Raw genomic sequence first — 15,437 nt, forward strand, 5'->3', positions numbered from 1 at the left:
GCAGCTTAAAGCAGGGTATGGAACCTGTTGCCCTCCAGATGTTTCTGAACTCTCATCATCCCTAACAATTGATATGCTGTAGTAGATAGGTAGCCGTGTTGGTCTGCCATAGTCAAAATAAAAAAATTCCTTCCAGTAGCACCTTAAAGACCAACTAAGTTAGTTCTTGGTATGAGCTTTCGTGTGCATGCACACTTCTTCAGATTGATATGCTGTTTGGGACTGATGAAATTAGAGTCTAACAACGTCTGGTGGGTCATAGATTTCTACCTTTAGTTTCCATGAACCTATGGGTGGAGAATATTGGAGTTGGAGAAATCACATCATAGAATGTGTGTTCTCTGAGAATCGTCCCCCTCCAAGAACAAGAACAACCAATATGTTACCCTCCTGAAGCTGAACTCCCAACGTCAGCCTCAGCCAGCATGAACAAGGTTAGAGATGATGAGAGCTGCAGTTCAACACCTGGAGGGCATGCTAGGTACCTCTGCTTTAAATTATGAAGGGGTAGGCTTCTTTTCAGCTTAAAGGACCTTTCAGTGGTATTCAAAGCTAGTCCCCCTCAGAGTAGATCTACTGAGGCTAATGGACATGGCTAACTTAGGTTCATGGATTTCACTGGGTCTACTCTGTGTAGGATTTAGTTGCATGCAGCTCCCTATGAGGAGACAAATTGGGATTAGCATATGTGCATCTTATCCCCTCCCCCATCTTAGTCTAGCAAAGTTTTGATGCAGGAATGAGGAACCTGTGGCCTTCCAGATTTTGCTGGACTACAACTTCTCTCATCGCTGACTGTTGGCCATGCTGACTGAAGCTGCTGGGAGTTCATGTTCAACAGCCTTTGAAGGGCTGCAGGTCCCCCATTTCTAGTGCACTACACTCTCTGGTCTGCTACAGTGATGGTTCTCTAGTGTCACAGAGTTCAGGCAAGTAGTTCTCTCTGTATGCAAGCTGCACCGGTGGTGCAAGGTGGGGCCTGCTGCCGGGGGCCAAGGTTTGAGTCCTCCAGTGACATATAGTATGATGACTGCAATGATATTATATGAGAGAAATAGGTTTTGGCATTGCATGGAAAGTCCCCAGTCGTGCATAGGCAAGGTCTTTGGGGAGAAATATTACAGTGAGTCATTACAGCATCCAAGGAGAGGAGATCAAGGTCTGCCTCCACCCTACTTTCATAAGGTTATTTAGGAACAGTAAACTGTCCATCAGCAAGGCATCTTTTTTCCATTTAAAAAAAAGATTATTGTGCCTTTTAATGCTCAAGGTCACCTTAATATGCTGTGGCATCAGCATGCCAGATGTTATTGTGCATAAAAATGAACATGCACAGGGACAATTTGATTTTATCTTGCCCCCTAAGCAGCTTTGGGATTATATCACAAAAAGCTCTGCTGTCCCTGCGTTTTATGCATTGGTATTAAAAGTGGGAGGATTCCAGGAAGTGGCAGCGTTCTTATAACTCAGATCATTTGTCATGTTCATACACATGAAGGTATGTAGCGGAGCGCAAGGCTGCTTAGTTGTGGCCTAAATCATCAGAGCATGCAGAGAGCTGTCTTCTCCAATGACTCTGAAAATCATTCTGCAGACTGATCAGACTTCAGAATTTGCTGGCACTTTGTGCCCTACTGTTTCCAAGATATAGATTGCTTCAGCAAGTTTTTAATGGAAGATCTTAATCTCCTAGCGCCCCGAGCTTTGATTTCCCCATTTCAAACCCAAAGTAAATAATACAGAGAGTTTTGAAGCTCTGTTTGAAATGTTTTGGCAAAACAGCCAGTTGCCCTGAGAATAATATAAACAGCACAAGTGCTGGGGCACAAGATTGCTGAGCACTGGAGTTAAGTGTCAAGAACTGGATTCTTCTATCCTCTGCTTGTTTAGAAAGCCTTTATTCTTGGTGGAAACAGATGTGACGTGGGAGATCTCTAATAGGACCTCCTGAAGTTTTAATTCTTTAGTTTTGCTGTTATTGTCGTGTGGTTATTTGTTTTACTGCAAATTGTGACAAGGTCAGCTCTTGCAGGACTGTAGATTTCAGTTATATGTTTGATTTCAGGTGTGGTGCCCCTTTGGGAAGTGCACAGATTCCAGTATGGAGTCAAGGCATTTTTGCAGTAAAACTATGGAACTTGTTCTAACAGGAGGAAGTGATGGCCACCAACTTGGCTTTAAAAGAGGACTGGAAAAATTTGAGGACGATAAGGCTCTCAGCAGCTACTAGCCACTGTGCCTATGTTCTAATTCCACTGCCAGAGGTAGTATGCCTCTGAATTCCAGTTGGGCATTGCAGGTGGGCAGAGTGCTCCTGCAGTTATGTCCTGTTTGCAGGCTTCCACAGGCATTGGTTGGCCACTGTGAGAATGGGATGCTGGACTAGATGGGGCATTGGCTTCATCCAGTAGGTCCTTATATTCTTATTTTCGGGATATTTAAAATTTAAATATTAATTTGTGTATGTGTGTGTTTAATGTTCACAGGTGCCTTAACTTTTAAAAATAAGATATGTCATACCTCTTCTTAAAATGATATTTTATGTTACCTATGATATTTTAATGATATTTTAAGTTACCTATCTATAACTTAAAATGATATTGAAAGTCTAAATATGAATAGTAAAACAATAAGGGCCTCCGTTCTTGCATGGCCATCATACAGTGGTACCTCGGGTTAAGTACTTAATTCGTTCCGGAGGTCTGTTCTTAACCTGAAACTGTTCTTAACCTGAAGCACCACTTTAGCTAATGGGGCCTCCTGCTGCTGCCACATCGCCAGAGCCCAATTTCTGTTCTCATCCTGAAGCAAAGTTCTTAACCTCAGGTACTATTTCTGGGTTAGCAGAGTCTGTAACCTGAAGCGTATGTAACTTGAGGTACCACTGTATTGGAATCTGCACTTTTCCCAAGGCGGTTCTACATCTGAAATTGATTATAAAGCTGGGAGGAGCACAGAGAGAAAAAATGCATCTGCAGCAGCACAACTAGATGCCTTCATCTGCTGCAACAAAACATGTCTCTCCTGCATCGCTTTCTACAGCCACAGCTAGGCGCTGTAACTCTCCAACAGTTTGACATTACCCCCAAGGGCACACTTCCCTGTTGTCTCTTGAGACGGATGGATGCCATCTCATCTTAACTTTCCCTAGCAGGGCAGGAGAACTTAAATAATAAGCTTTTAAATTTGTGTGTTATTGTCACGAATAAGATTTGACAGCCAGTATTCAAATGTGGTCAATTTTGACTAGGAAGTGAACTTTAATCAACATACACTTGGGCAAAAAAAATGAGAGGCACAAATACAAGATGGGTGACACCTGGCTTGAGAGCAGTACATGTGAAAAGGATCTAGGAGTCTTCGTTGACCACAAACTTGACATGAGCCAACAGTGTGACGTGGCAGCTAAAAAATTCTGGGCTGCATCAATAGGAGTATAGCATCTAGATCAAGGGAAGTAATAGTGCCACTGTATTCTGCTCTGGTCAGACCTTACCTGGAGTACTGTGTCCAGTTCTGGGCACCACAGTTCAAGAAGGACACTGACAAACTGGAACGTGTCCAGAGGAGGGCAACCAAAATGGTCAAAGGCCTGGAAACGATGCCTTATGAGGAACGGCTAAGGGAGCTGGGCATGTTTAGCCTGGAGAAGAGGAGGTTAAGGGGTGATATGATAGCCATGTTCAAATATATAAAAGGATGTCACATAGAGGAGGGAGAAAGGTTGTTTTCTGCTGCTCCAGAGAAGCGGACACGGAGCAGTGGATCCAAACTACAAGAAAAAAGATTCCACCTAAACATTAGGAAGAACTTCCTGACAGTAAGAGCTGTTTGACAGTGGAATTTGCTGCCAAGGAGTGTGGTGGAGTCTCCTCCTTTGGAGGTCTTTAAGCAGAGGCTTGACAACCGTATATCAGGAGTGCTCTGATGGTGTTTCCTGCTTGGCAGGGGGTTGGACTCGATGGCCCTTGTGGTCTCTTCCAACTCTATGATTCTAAGATTCTATGATTCTACACTAGAGACATGAGTCATTTTGGGCAATGGCTGGTGGCGGTATGCCAGTGCGATAACTGTTCCTACATTTTTTAAGTGTTCTGGGTTGGTAATAACAATGAATTAGATTTTTTTAAAAAACACCTGAATTAGGGTGGAATTTGCCAAGGTATTTCTATATATACCTCCATCAAATGTAAAGAGTAGTAGAAGGAGGGCAATATACTCTGAGTGTCCCTTTGGGGTTAAAGCAGAGTAGTGTAATGCTATGAGGAGAGGGACATTGCAGTTTATTTCCCCTTGGGAGTTTCTCTGTTGTGATAAACAAAAACAGCAGCAAGCATTTCATCTGAGTGTCACTGGCCTGAACACAATGAAAACTGACAGCCACTCTTTCCCAAGGAGATGGCGGGGTCTGTAACAAATAAGAGAAAATGACACACTTCTTGGGTCACTAGAGCTCTTGATAGAAATGTACGTGCAAAAAAATCAAGCCACAAACACAGCACAGATAATACTGGCCCAGTGAGAAGGAGAAATGGCTTCCCCAAAAAAGAATTTTGGGAACTATAGTTTACCCACAACAGAACTACATTTCCCAGAATCCTTTACAAACTACAGTTTACAGGAATCTCTGGGAGATGTCATTGTTGGTATTTAATGGTTTGTTTGTAATTGGTTTAAACGAATAAAAGAGTTCCCTAGATGCCTAGATATGGGTTTGAGAGAAATACTCTCTTGGGGAGAGCCCCAGCAAAGATTTAGAGTCACAAAACATGCAGACAAGTTAAAAGTGGAGATATTGCTTGTTAGACCTTTAAATTATCTCCTTTTAAATTTCTTCCAAAGTTCCCATTACTTCCCTTAGCTTAGAAAAAAGAGACCACATGTTTGATAAGTTAAAATGGTTTGCTTACAAACTCTTCAAATATTCGTGTGCTTTTCCATACAGCAGCAAGAAAAGACAGGCAGTTTAACTTAGTTTCAAGAAGGTAAGAGTTTCTAAATCATTTGTCTAGAAACACGAAGATGGCTTGGTAAAGCCATGTGGTCAAAGTTTGGAGCATCCAACACAGACGTCCTTTCTGATTGAAACCACATGGTCGAAGAGGGTGAATAAAGACTTTCGTAATCCTCCCTCCCAAAGAGGCTGATATATCCCACTGTCATGTGCTTTAGCTATATGGGGTGAACTCTGTCAGTGTCTTCTGCTAGAGATAAGGCTTTCTGGGGTACTAGAATAAGCAGGACTGTATAGGAAATTGGTCTTTGACCTGATGGATCATAGATAGAGATATAGAAGGCTGGAAAACCCCAGGGAAAACAGGGGAAGGGGAAGAAAAGCATCCCCTCCATTCATATCTCTAGTTACAGAAAATTGGCCTGTGAACGAATGTGTCATGACCAACAATTGCATCACACCAGTATTATCACCTCAATTTTTGACATGTTGGTTTTAAAAGAAGGAAGAGAGGAGAGAGAAAGTGGAGAATCTCAAACATAAGAGATAAAAAGCAATATGTAGCCTAAGGATAGTATTTCAGTTCAGGAACTGAAATGGTTGAATACTGCTGCTTAGAGAGTTTTTATACCTGAACCCAAACATAGAAAAATATCATAAATAAAAAGTACAAAAATTATTAGATGCAGTAAAATGGACTGTTGATTAAATAATGGGAATTTTAAAAAATACTTCTTGATATGGGGACCATTTTTATGCACAGCTATGAGGGAACATGACATGATTTTTAAATATGAAAGCAAAGTTTCTGAGATGAGCAAAATATGGCATAAATTGTGTGCAGGTAGAAATTCTTCTCCTACAGAAATGTTAGCATGTAATCCCTTTCCACTGGGAGTTACAACTCCACCCCTCACTTCTTCACAGACACAGTCCTGCAGCAGCTGCTTCCCTGAGCCCTCTTCATATTTGTGCAGTTTTGAAAGGGAGCAAAAATGTGCGTGGCAAGTCCTTTTTTTCTCCCTGTCTCATGCCCAGTTCCAGTTTGTAGCTTCATGGCTGAGCAGGAATAAATACTCAGGATTATGAATGGAGCAGAAAATTGATTCAGTTAATGTTTAAAGGTGAATCTACTAAACTGGCCCTTACCAAACAACATACAAACCAAAAACATAGCTATGCTTCAGAATTCTTACTTGCTTGAATTTTGTGGTTTAGTTCTCCAAAAAAAATGTTTATATTATGGCAAAATGTGCATAAAAATATATTTGTGCAAAGAACGTACCAAAATCCATTATATTTGGGCACATTGCTAGCAAAGATATATACATTAGTCAAAACTGCATACAAAAGTATATTTCTTAGGATAAATTCACACCAAAATGCTGATGAGCTGCAGAAATGTGGATAATTGAATTTAAGATTGGAAAAATTAGAAACTAAAAGAACAAATTGACAAATCCTTCCATCCCTGCCCAGGACAGCCCAATTCAAATGCAACATTTTATTCACTATACACCACCCTGTTTTTCATGTGCATTCTATTATCTTGTGTTCCACATACATATTATGAAACACTTTTGCAGCTGTGTTTTAGTGTAAAAGGATCTGTAGAACAAACAGGTTTCCTCATAACTTTTTTTCAAAGTTCATTTTTGCACAGTCTCACTTTGATACCTCAGGGGATGGGGGAGGAAAGCAAAATAATTGGTCTAGCTGATACGATTGCAAGACCTATTCCCTTTGTTGGTTTTTAACCCTTCACCTTTAAAAAATATATATAAAATATATAAAAGGCACCCCACATTTACCTTTTAGCTATAATTATTTTACACTTTTATCATTTTGGAAATGTCACATTCCTTGGGAATCCATAACTGCGCTTCCTTGGATTGATCCATTTGTATGGTTGGCATTTGGGAACTTATGCAAGGTGACATTCGGAGAAGAAGCTCATTTTTAAAAATAAATTACTACATATTAATGAGGATTCATGCAGCCCTGAATGCAATCAGTGACAAAATTCAATTGGATAAGGATTACAGCCCCAAGCAACATTTGTCGTTCTAACAAGCTCTGAATTTGTTTATTACAAAGGGATATCACAGATGTGAAGTTGTGCTTTAATTCTGTTAAGCTTTGATGAATGCCATCAAAGTTTCTACAGGAAAGAGAAGCAGACATTGCAAAAATAGTTGAGCGAAAGCAAGATTTCCTGCTTCTAGCATTAGGGCACCTGCTGGGCACAGGAAACAGACAAATCCCACATCTCAAAATCTACACTTGTTTGCTGTCTGTTTTCATTAGTGGCATCCTGTATGTTTGTAACGTCTGATTTTTGTGTTATGTATTACGGTAAATATTGTTAGTAACTTAATGCAGTCTGTACCAAATCCTGGCCCTTGGCCTGGTTAGCACTTCACTTTTGTGCTACTGAGCACAAAAGTTAGAATCTCATAAAACAGGCACTAGTTTGGCTATGATGTCCATTCATCTTGTATGTGGCCATTGGGACAAATGGCTGGGTTCATCCTGTGTCCAGCTTTTGTTTTGCTCCTCCTCCTTTCCCTTCAATATGATAGAGGCTTAATTTTTTTGTAAACATTTTACATATGATTGTGCAAATGCTTGTACACTAGGAATGCTTGAAATATGAAATATTTGCGTTATGGGCTGTTGTTGAGATAAGATCTCACGAGAGCAGTTTTCAGAGGCTCCTACAAGCTAATGACCCACAGAAACATGACTATTCCTAATATAGCTGAAATTTTACAGCTGTACAGTTGTCAAGAACAATACCGTTTGTAACAGCTTACATGGTGTGATGCAAAATAGAAGTAGAAAGATAAAAGATGCCTATATTTAGGCTCTGAGTGGATATTTGGGAACAGACTGTTATGGTTACCACCCAGACAGCTTGATCATGACAATTAAGCCTACCCATTAATGGACTGTGGCGGTATACTCTACTGCCAAAGAACAGCAGAGGTAGGAGAGAACTGGAAAGAAAAAGCAGAAACTTATAAGAGAGCTTTAAAAAGATTTCAGTTCCAGACTAGAACATCTTTGGTCAGCTATGATAAAAACATTAGGAGAGGGCTTTTACCTTTTTTACCTGGCTCTCAAACCAAGAATAATTGAAAGTGACATGTTTCACTGGGCTGACTCTATGGGTTGTATGCAACTAAATTTTGTTCAGAGTAGGCCCATTGAAATAATGGACCTAACTTAGTTATGGCCATCAATTTCAGTGTGTCTTCTCTGAGTAGTAGGGGTAACATTGAATACATTGCTATGTGTGTGTGTAGGAAGAAATGTTTACACATTTTGAAATTCTATGTAGCTTTACATATCTGAGCAAAAGTGTTGTGTATTGCATTTTGTGTTCTCTATCCAGTTTTGATCCTTCAATGCTCTAGAACTTGAGGTATGGTGAATAGGCATATTTGGGTAATGTGAATATTTTATGGGGCAAAGGTGAGATCCTCTTCACAGTATGTTGGTCAGGCTCACAAAAAAGTCAGCTACATAAGGAAGCAAAGGTGGCCCTGGGCTAGGGGTGGCATTGTTGGCACCTGCCAAGGCCAACTCTCCAGCGGTTGTGTGTCCACTGCCAGTCTCTGGAGCCTCTTGACTATTCTGTTTCTCCTCCTCCTGCCACTGCCTGTTCACTCGCCCAATCTAACACACAACCAGGGAAAAGAGTAAGGAGACAGACCAGCATCTTCTACTTCCCTTGCGCTCTTCCTCTGGAAATAATAACAAGTAGTAGTAGTAGTAGTAGTAGTCACAGTCCATCACACTTTTGCTGCATGAGAAGACTTGTGTGTAGGCACCTTATTAGAAGCTTTCATTCATTTAGCAGAGTTTCTGGAAGCAGTGGTCAGCAATTGAAGTTACTCTTTGAGATGAAACACTCACAGATGCCATAAAACTCAAGTCAAGTGATTCATTGCTTGACCGGCCATAAGTGCATCACAGTAGTACTATTTACAATCATTATAGTAATAGCTGTAACGGCATAATTAAGTTTCAGTCCCTCCACCACCTCCTCCTCCTTCTATGCCCTTGCTATCCGACTGGGTTGCCCCAGCCACTCTGGGTGGCTTCTAACATGAATGAAAACATAATAAAACATTAAACCTTAAAAAACCTCCCTGTACAGGGATGCCTTCAGGGCCCAGAGAAGGAGGGCAAGTGAATGAGCAGAAGTAGCATGCAGCAATGTGAAGGGGATGGTCCTCAGAGCGGGGACACTAAGATAATCTTTCTTAGGGACCCCTCAAAACCTGGACCCTACACCAGTAAGAAGACTTTCTGTATTTTGGAGTGTGGCTGCAGCTTATAAGTGTATTCTATCTAATTGGTGTAAAAGAAAAGTAGATTCTTTTTATTTATTTTTAACCACAAAGAGGAGAACAGAAGCTATGCAAGGAACTCCACACTCAGCTAGGAAGCTAGTGGCAGGGTGGGGACTGCTATGTCTACCACAATACCTAGCTTCTATAGTTCCCTTCAGCCTCTGACATTCATCAAGCCCTGGAACTATTTTAGAGAAAGCATGCCTGCTTTAATAGATCTATGTGCACTGATGTGATTGCCTCTGACTGAAGGCAGAAATGAGGGTCTGGCATGATGTGTGTCAGGACCTGTTTGTTTACGCAATCAGGTATCCCTGGGTATCAGTGATTGAGCTCAGCCTCTTCCCCTCATGTATATACATGTTCAAAGGATGAATCAGAGGGGTTTAAAAAAGGTCAACTGGTAAGATCAAGAGCTCTTGTCTTGACTCACCTCCCTTTCATTGCAGGTGAAGTCTTATTTACATTAGCAAGATTAGTGGATGAAAGCCAGTAGCATAGGGAAACATAGTGACCTATGATTGGCTGATGGATGTGGTCTGAACACACTGGAATACTTTGTGTGTACACTGGGATTAGTTATTCCGGGAGTAACATAACACTGAGGTAGCAAACTCTGGATGTTTGTAAATACATAGCCAGGGAGATGAAGTATAGGAGGAGATGCAAGGAACTTTTCTCAGCTTGAAAGCATTAAGATCTTTAAACTTAACGCTTGATAAAACTGATGAGAAACTATTGTTTGTTTTTCATTTCACTGTGTTTGTGTGTGTTTAAACAAGTACTACCCTTCCACTGCAAATAGTTGTGATCCCAATCTACTGAAATAAATGGAAGATTTGCCATTAACTTTAGGATTGTTCTTGTAATGTAATGGGTTAAAAGTCTTCCCAGCCTCAGCTCTCTAGATCCATGACTTAAGTATCAGGGGCATAAGGGTAGTATTTCTGGGAATTCAAAAATAAGTCAGCAGCTTTTCTTCTTACATTTTAAAAATGTTTCTCTCTCGGGCCTTTGACATTTTGGATGCTCTAATTTGTATAAATGCAATGAAAATCCTTCTCTTTTACTTATTTTCAATGTGGCATTTGAACTGCATCTTTGGTGTTGCCGCAAGCAGTGGAACAGTTGGCAGAAACCTGCCACTGCTGCTTTCTTTTGCTAAGCTTGAGCAGCTATTACAGGGTGAAATAACATTTTGCAAGACTGCCCTGGAAAACTCATGCTGCTGATCCCTGAACATGAGTTAAGCTAGGCAAACAAATGTGTGCTTGGCAAGGACACAGATTATAGGTTACAAGGGGGCTTAGCAGAGTACATTTTAACGCAGACCACAACTTTTTCATCTAAGTGCAAATCATGTATCAGTTGGGGGAGGGGACAGGGAGAAGGAGCAAAACAAAACAAAAACCCAGAAAGCTTTAAAGATGATGGGAGAGATTTGTCTTGAAGCTGAAAATTATAGAGTTCAGTAATGGAACAGGCAGAGGCGGCATGTAAAGGAAAAGTATAGTGAAACATTTGATGAAACAATAAAGTGTCGTGCTGAGGAAAAGGGAACAAACAGCCTAGAAGGAAATACTTTAGTCTAAAGAGGCATTCTGCCCCTCCCTGTTCCCATCATTTATATTCTCAAAAGCTTAAGTCAAATGGTTTGTTTGCTGCATTTTTTCCTAAGATTTTGACCTAGTTCACGGGTAGGCAGACTTCATTCTTAGAGGATCTACTTCTGTCCCTTGGAGCACTGGAATCTACCAGCCAAAGTCACAAAATGGTGGTTTGGGGTGCAGACAAAGTCTGCCACCAGAAAATGCTCTGTTCATTTGTGGAGAGCTATTGCGGTCACCTACAAGCAATATCATCTATAAATGACTGTAATTTGTTTTAACTGACTTTAATATTGTATTTTACCTCATGGTGAAGCATGGGTAAGAAATCAAATAGCTAAAAAAATAAGAATATATATACACCCAGCACATAGCAAGATTGCAGTGAGTAGGAGCCAAGGGCAAATATGGAGGCAACAGGCAAAGAGAACCAGGCAGGATTTGGTGAGAGCTGAAGCAGAGCTATCAAAACAGACAGATGTTCCAGGCCTAGGTGAAGGCTTGTAAACAGGAGCTGTTGAGCACCCTTTCAGCAGCCTGTTTCCTTTAAGCACTTAAGGGAACATAGAAAGGTGTCCTATACCAAGTCAGTATTGCTGGTCCATCTAACCCAGTATTGCTTGGACTTACTAGCAGTAATTCTTAAGGATTTCAAACGGGTCTTTCCCAACCATGCTTGGAGATGCCAGGAACTGAATTTGAGAGATTCTGTATGCAAACCATGGGCTTTGCTAGGGACCACTGAGACCAGAACCAAAGATAGCAGGGAAATTTATGGTCACAGGTGAGCTGTATCATTCCAAGATAAAGCAGGGCTATTGCTGAGCTTCATAATTTCCAACAGGTCCTGTCTATTTCTCTTTTCTGTTAGACCTGGTCTGTTTGTAGCCTGAAAATTTACATTTATAATAACCTTGTTTTGAACACAGTAACCTACTGTGCTTCCTTCCATTCTGTATCTGGCCAATTCCTGATTTTTTTGTTTGTTTATTATTTTAGTCATTGCTGATGGATCACTGGAGAAAACCAGTGATGATGTGGGAAGTGAAGAAGACTTGTATGAAGACTTCCGAAGTTCTAGCCATCGTTATGGCCACCCAGGTGGAGGAGGAGAACAGCTTGCTATTAATGAGGTACTGCAACTATGGGTTTCTATGGAAAATAAGACAGAGCTATCATTTTTAAACAACAGCAGCAACAGTGAAACTATTATGATTAAGCAGGCAGGACTCTCTTTGCAGAAGATGCATTTTCTAGTGGCTCATTTATCTGTTAACTCCCTCATGTGCATGAATTTTAGTAGGCAGACATGCAAAGGCAACTTCCTTTGAAAGAGCATATGGGAGACATATGATGCTTAAAAATATGTTTGCAAATTTTAAGGTGGAGAAAAAATGATGGAGGATGCATCAATAAGCTCAATCAGGCCAGTTAGCTTAAGACAGAATCACTATGTCCCAGAATCCACCATTAGAGCACACCAGGTTGTTTCCTTTTAATTTTTCATATTTTGGAAGGCCTTTAGGTTAATTGCCAATTTATTGTGAGCATTTGTTAGTTCTGTGATATTATTTTATTATCCTAAACATTAAGTTGATGTTGGGTATTTTGGTTGATTTTTAATACATATAATTGAATTTTAGAATAATTTGTATGATCTGTGACTTTTTAATTAATTTCAATTACTTTGAATAGAAAAGTAGGCAACAAAGTTCTTCAGTCTACTAATATATCTGAACCTAGCAGCTGGTATGTTCCATATTGTTCAATCAGAGCTCTGCCTGATGCACTGCTGATCTAGCAAGGCCATTGTTGTGTGTGATTTTATTGGGGTGTTCAAAACTGATTCTTCAGCTCTTACGTTTCGCTTTGTTGGGACAAGCAGCATATATACTGAAGTTCTGCACAAGACTTCTTATTATCTTAATGTTATAGGTGGGCTAACCAGCAGAATGGTTAAACAAAATTTCAGAAGTGTTGTGCTGCTGTGATCTTTGTTTACATGCATCTATAAGTGCACAGATAGGTCGTTCAACTCAGACCAACTTCCTTTGCACTCATTGGATGGCATGGGACTTGGCTGTGCTTCCACTATTTGATCAGGAAGAGAGGTCCTCTCATATTTATTGAGGACCTCTCTGTCTTTCTTTCGGAAGCAACTTTGAATGCACCTTCCAGAAAATATTTGGCCTGGATACATAGTGATTATGATGATGTTTACCTGTAGAACTGCAGACTTTGCTTGGTGATTTCTCCTCCTGAAAAGTGTTCTGTTCATTATTAAAAATGCTTTCAAGTCACCATCTAGGATCAAGGATTAAATATGCTTTTTTATTCAGTGAAGGTAGTTTCTGTACACTTTGAAAATATATGTTTTTCCATTTGTATTTCCTTCCCTTCCTCATTCAAAATACTAATGACGAAAGAAATAGTATGTTTAAGGAAGAACGATGGTTGTGTATGTATTGAAATACTGATGTTGATTGCCTTAAGGGGTTTTGTTATCTGGTGCATTAAGATCAGAATGTTGCCATCCAACTGTGTTTCTAAGCCCACTCACTCATGAATATCCTACATTAGAAAATAGCAATACATTCATTCTATAAATTAATGAAAAATTTCATTGGAGGGTATGAATGCTTGAACTGTAGCATAATCTGCTCCGCTTTAGTAGCCTGTCCCCAGCTTAGAATATCATGTAGGAATGAAAGCAGAGATAAAGTTTTGTATTTTACATAAGACTTATAAATGTTTATTAGCAAATTGTACACTGGCACATTCCAGATTATGAATAAAGCTCTCTGGTATGTAACCACATTTTTCTACTCCATTTCTAAAATATATAGCTCACAGATAATTCACATTAGAAATTTAACTGCTGTGTTTTTACATGTATTCAGGTTAATGAAAGAATTGAAACAAGTATTGTTTCTATACAGGGGGTATTTTGCAGATATTTAGCAGCAGCAGAAGAGGAGGTGTGACTATGCCCTTTCTTTTAGATGGGAAGGCTTTCCAAAAGTTAGTTCTTTTTTTCTTTTAGCCCAGTTGCAACTAACACAAGTGAGTTTTGACAGAGAGGCTAGTAAAAATAAATAAATTTGTAACATACTGTTGCCATGTATCAAAGAAAGGTGCAAGGGATATGAACCTGATGGGCTGTTTTATTGTCGCTCCTATAATCCTCTTAGATTCAGCCCTTTTGCTGTGCAAGGCTGCAATAGCTATCAAAAATCTACCACAAAGGCTTGGGTAATAATTAAATGTCAGTGTTTGGTAAGGGACATGAAAATTAAGCCTCAGTCCAGGCAAAATAGTGTGTTGTTATTTACTTGATTTTGTAGTGAATGGTTTGTTGTAAGCTCTGCAAATTGTAGTGGAAAGGCAGGGTATAAATCATCATCATTATATAATTTGCTAATGTTGTTGTTCGTGTTGTTATCCCCATGGTTTCAGACCTCCATTCTTTGCAAGAATAATTGAGAATGATGTACCTTCTATGCTAGACTAATGGACTTAAAGATACCACAGTAATCAGAAACCCACAGCAAGACCAAACTCTGCCTTCAGATATGTGGTTAAAATTTTGTGGTCTGTGTGAAGACTGAATGTGAGGTCTTGTCTGATCTGCCAAAGGCCCAAGAATATCAGCTGCTATTCCTGTCATATGGACACAAACTAGCTGTGCATTCAAAACTTGAGTTATATACACAGTATTTTTTGTGTGGCGGCGGCAGCGGCAGCGGGGGGCTCACCTGCCATGTTTTAGCCTCAAATAAAAGTGCCAGAAATGGTTGGAGTGGCCAGGGACCTTATGAGTGACAGCTGCGATTCTCTGATTCTTTGTGCATTTGGGGATAATTCATCTGCCCTGAATTTGCAAGGTCAGCTGAGAAATAATATTGACTTTGTCTTGGCAACTGTGCTCAGATTGCATGACATTAGACGGAAAGGGAAAGAGAGAGTTGTGATGCTTGTGTCCGCAAGGAAGGTGATAGATAATTCTGCAGCTGCTGTTTATATGGCAGTTCACCAGCAGGCACTTGCAGAGTTATTCAAAAGATATTGCAGAATGCTTAGCATCAACACTTAACTCTATAACGATGACTGATCAAATAACCTCTGCAGAGGTGATAACTGACAGGCTTATAACTGACACTTCCCTTAGGGAACACTTTAGAGAAATGCAGCAAGAGGAATGGCTGCTGGTTTGGGGTGGGGGGAGGCTCCTGTGGTTGTTAGTCAATGGGTTCTTATCAACTACTTTGGAGTTCAGAGATAGACGATGAGGTTGGATTCTAACTCCCATTGTCCCAAATTGGCTGTGCAGGCAGGGGCTGATGAAGGCACTGAGTTGGCCACCTCTGATCATTTGGCATGTAACATTGGTTCTTCTTTCCCCAGACTTCCAGGATTCAGAGCTAGATATGCCTTTGGACTTCATCTTAAGTGCTGGCTAGCTAGACTGCCACTGCTTAAATGAAGATGCGAGTAATTCCTTATGAAAGTTCTCTT

At 40.3% G+C, this 15,437-nt stretch overlaps 1 protein-coding gene across 9 annotated transcripts in view; it reads left to right on the plus strand.

Moving 5' to 3' along the window:
* Positions 1-15,437, plus strand: part of ARHGEF4 (Rho guanine nucleotide exchange factor 4) — a 156,600-nt gene that overhangs the window by 99,398 nt on the left and 41,765 nt on the right. For all 9 annotated transcript variants that reach the window (XR_014526815.1, XM_083505747.1, XM_083505748.1 and 6 more), the window contains one exon: positions 11,922-12,055. Coding sequence is in view for 8 of the 9 variants with exons in the window: in XM_083505747.1 (XP_083361873.1) it covers positions 11,922-12,055 (134 nt within the window). In the remaining variant the exon portion in view is untranslated. The remainder of the gene's footprint in view (positions 1-11,921; positions 12,056-15,437) is intronic.

This window comes from Podarcis liolepis, assembly GCF_965112155.1.
Source record: "Podarcis liolepis genome assembly, chromosome: 5".
NCBI lineage: Eukaryota > Metazoa > Chordata > Lepidosauria > Squamata > Lacertidae > Podarcis > Podarcis liolepis.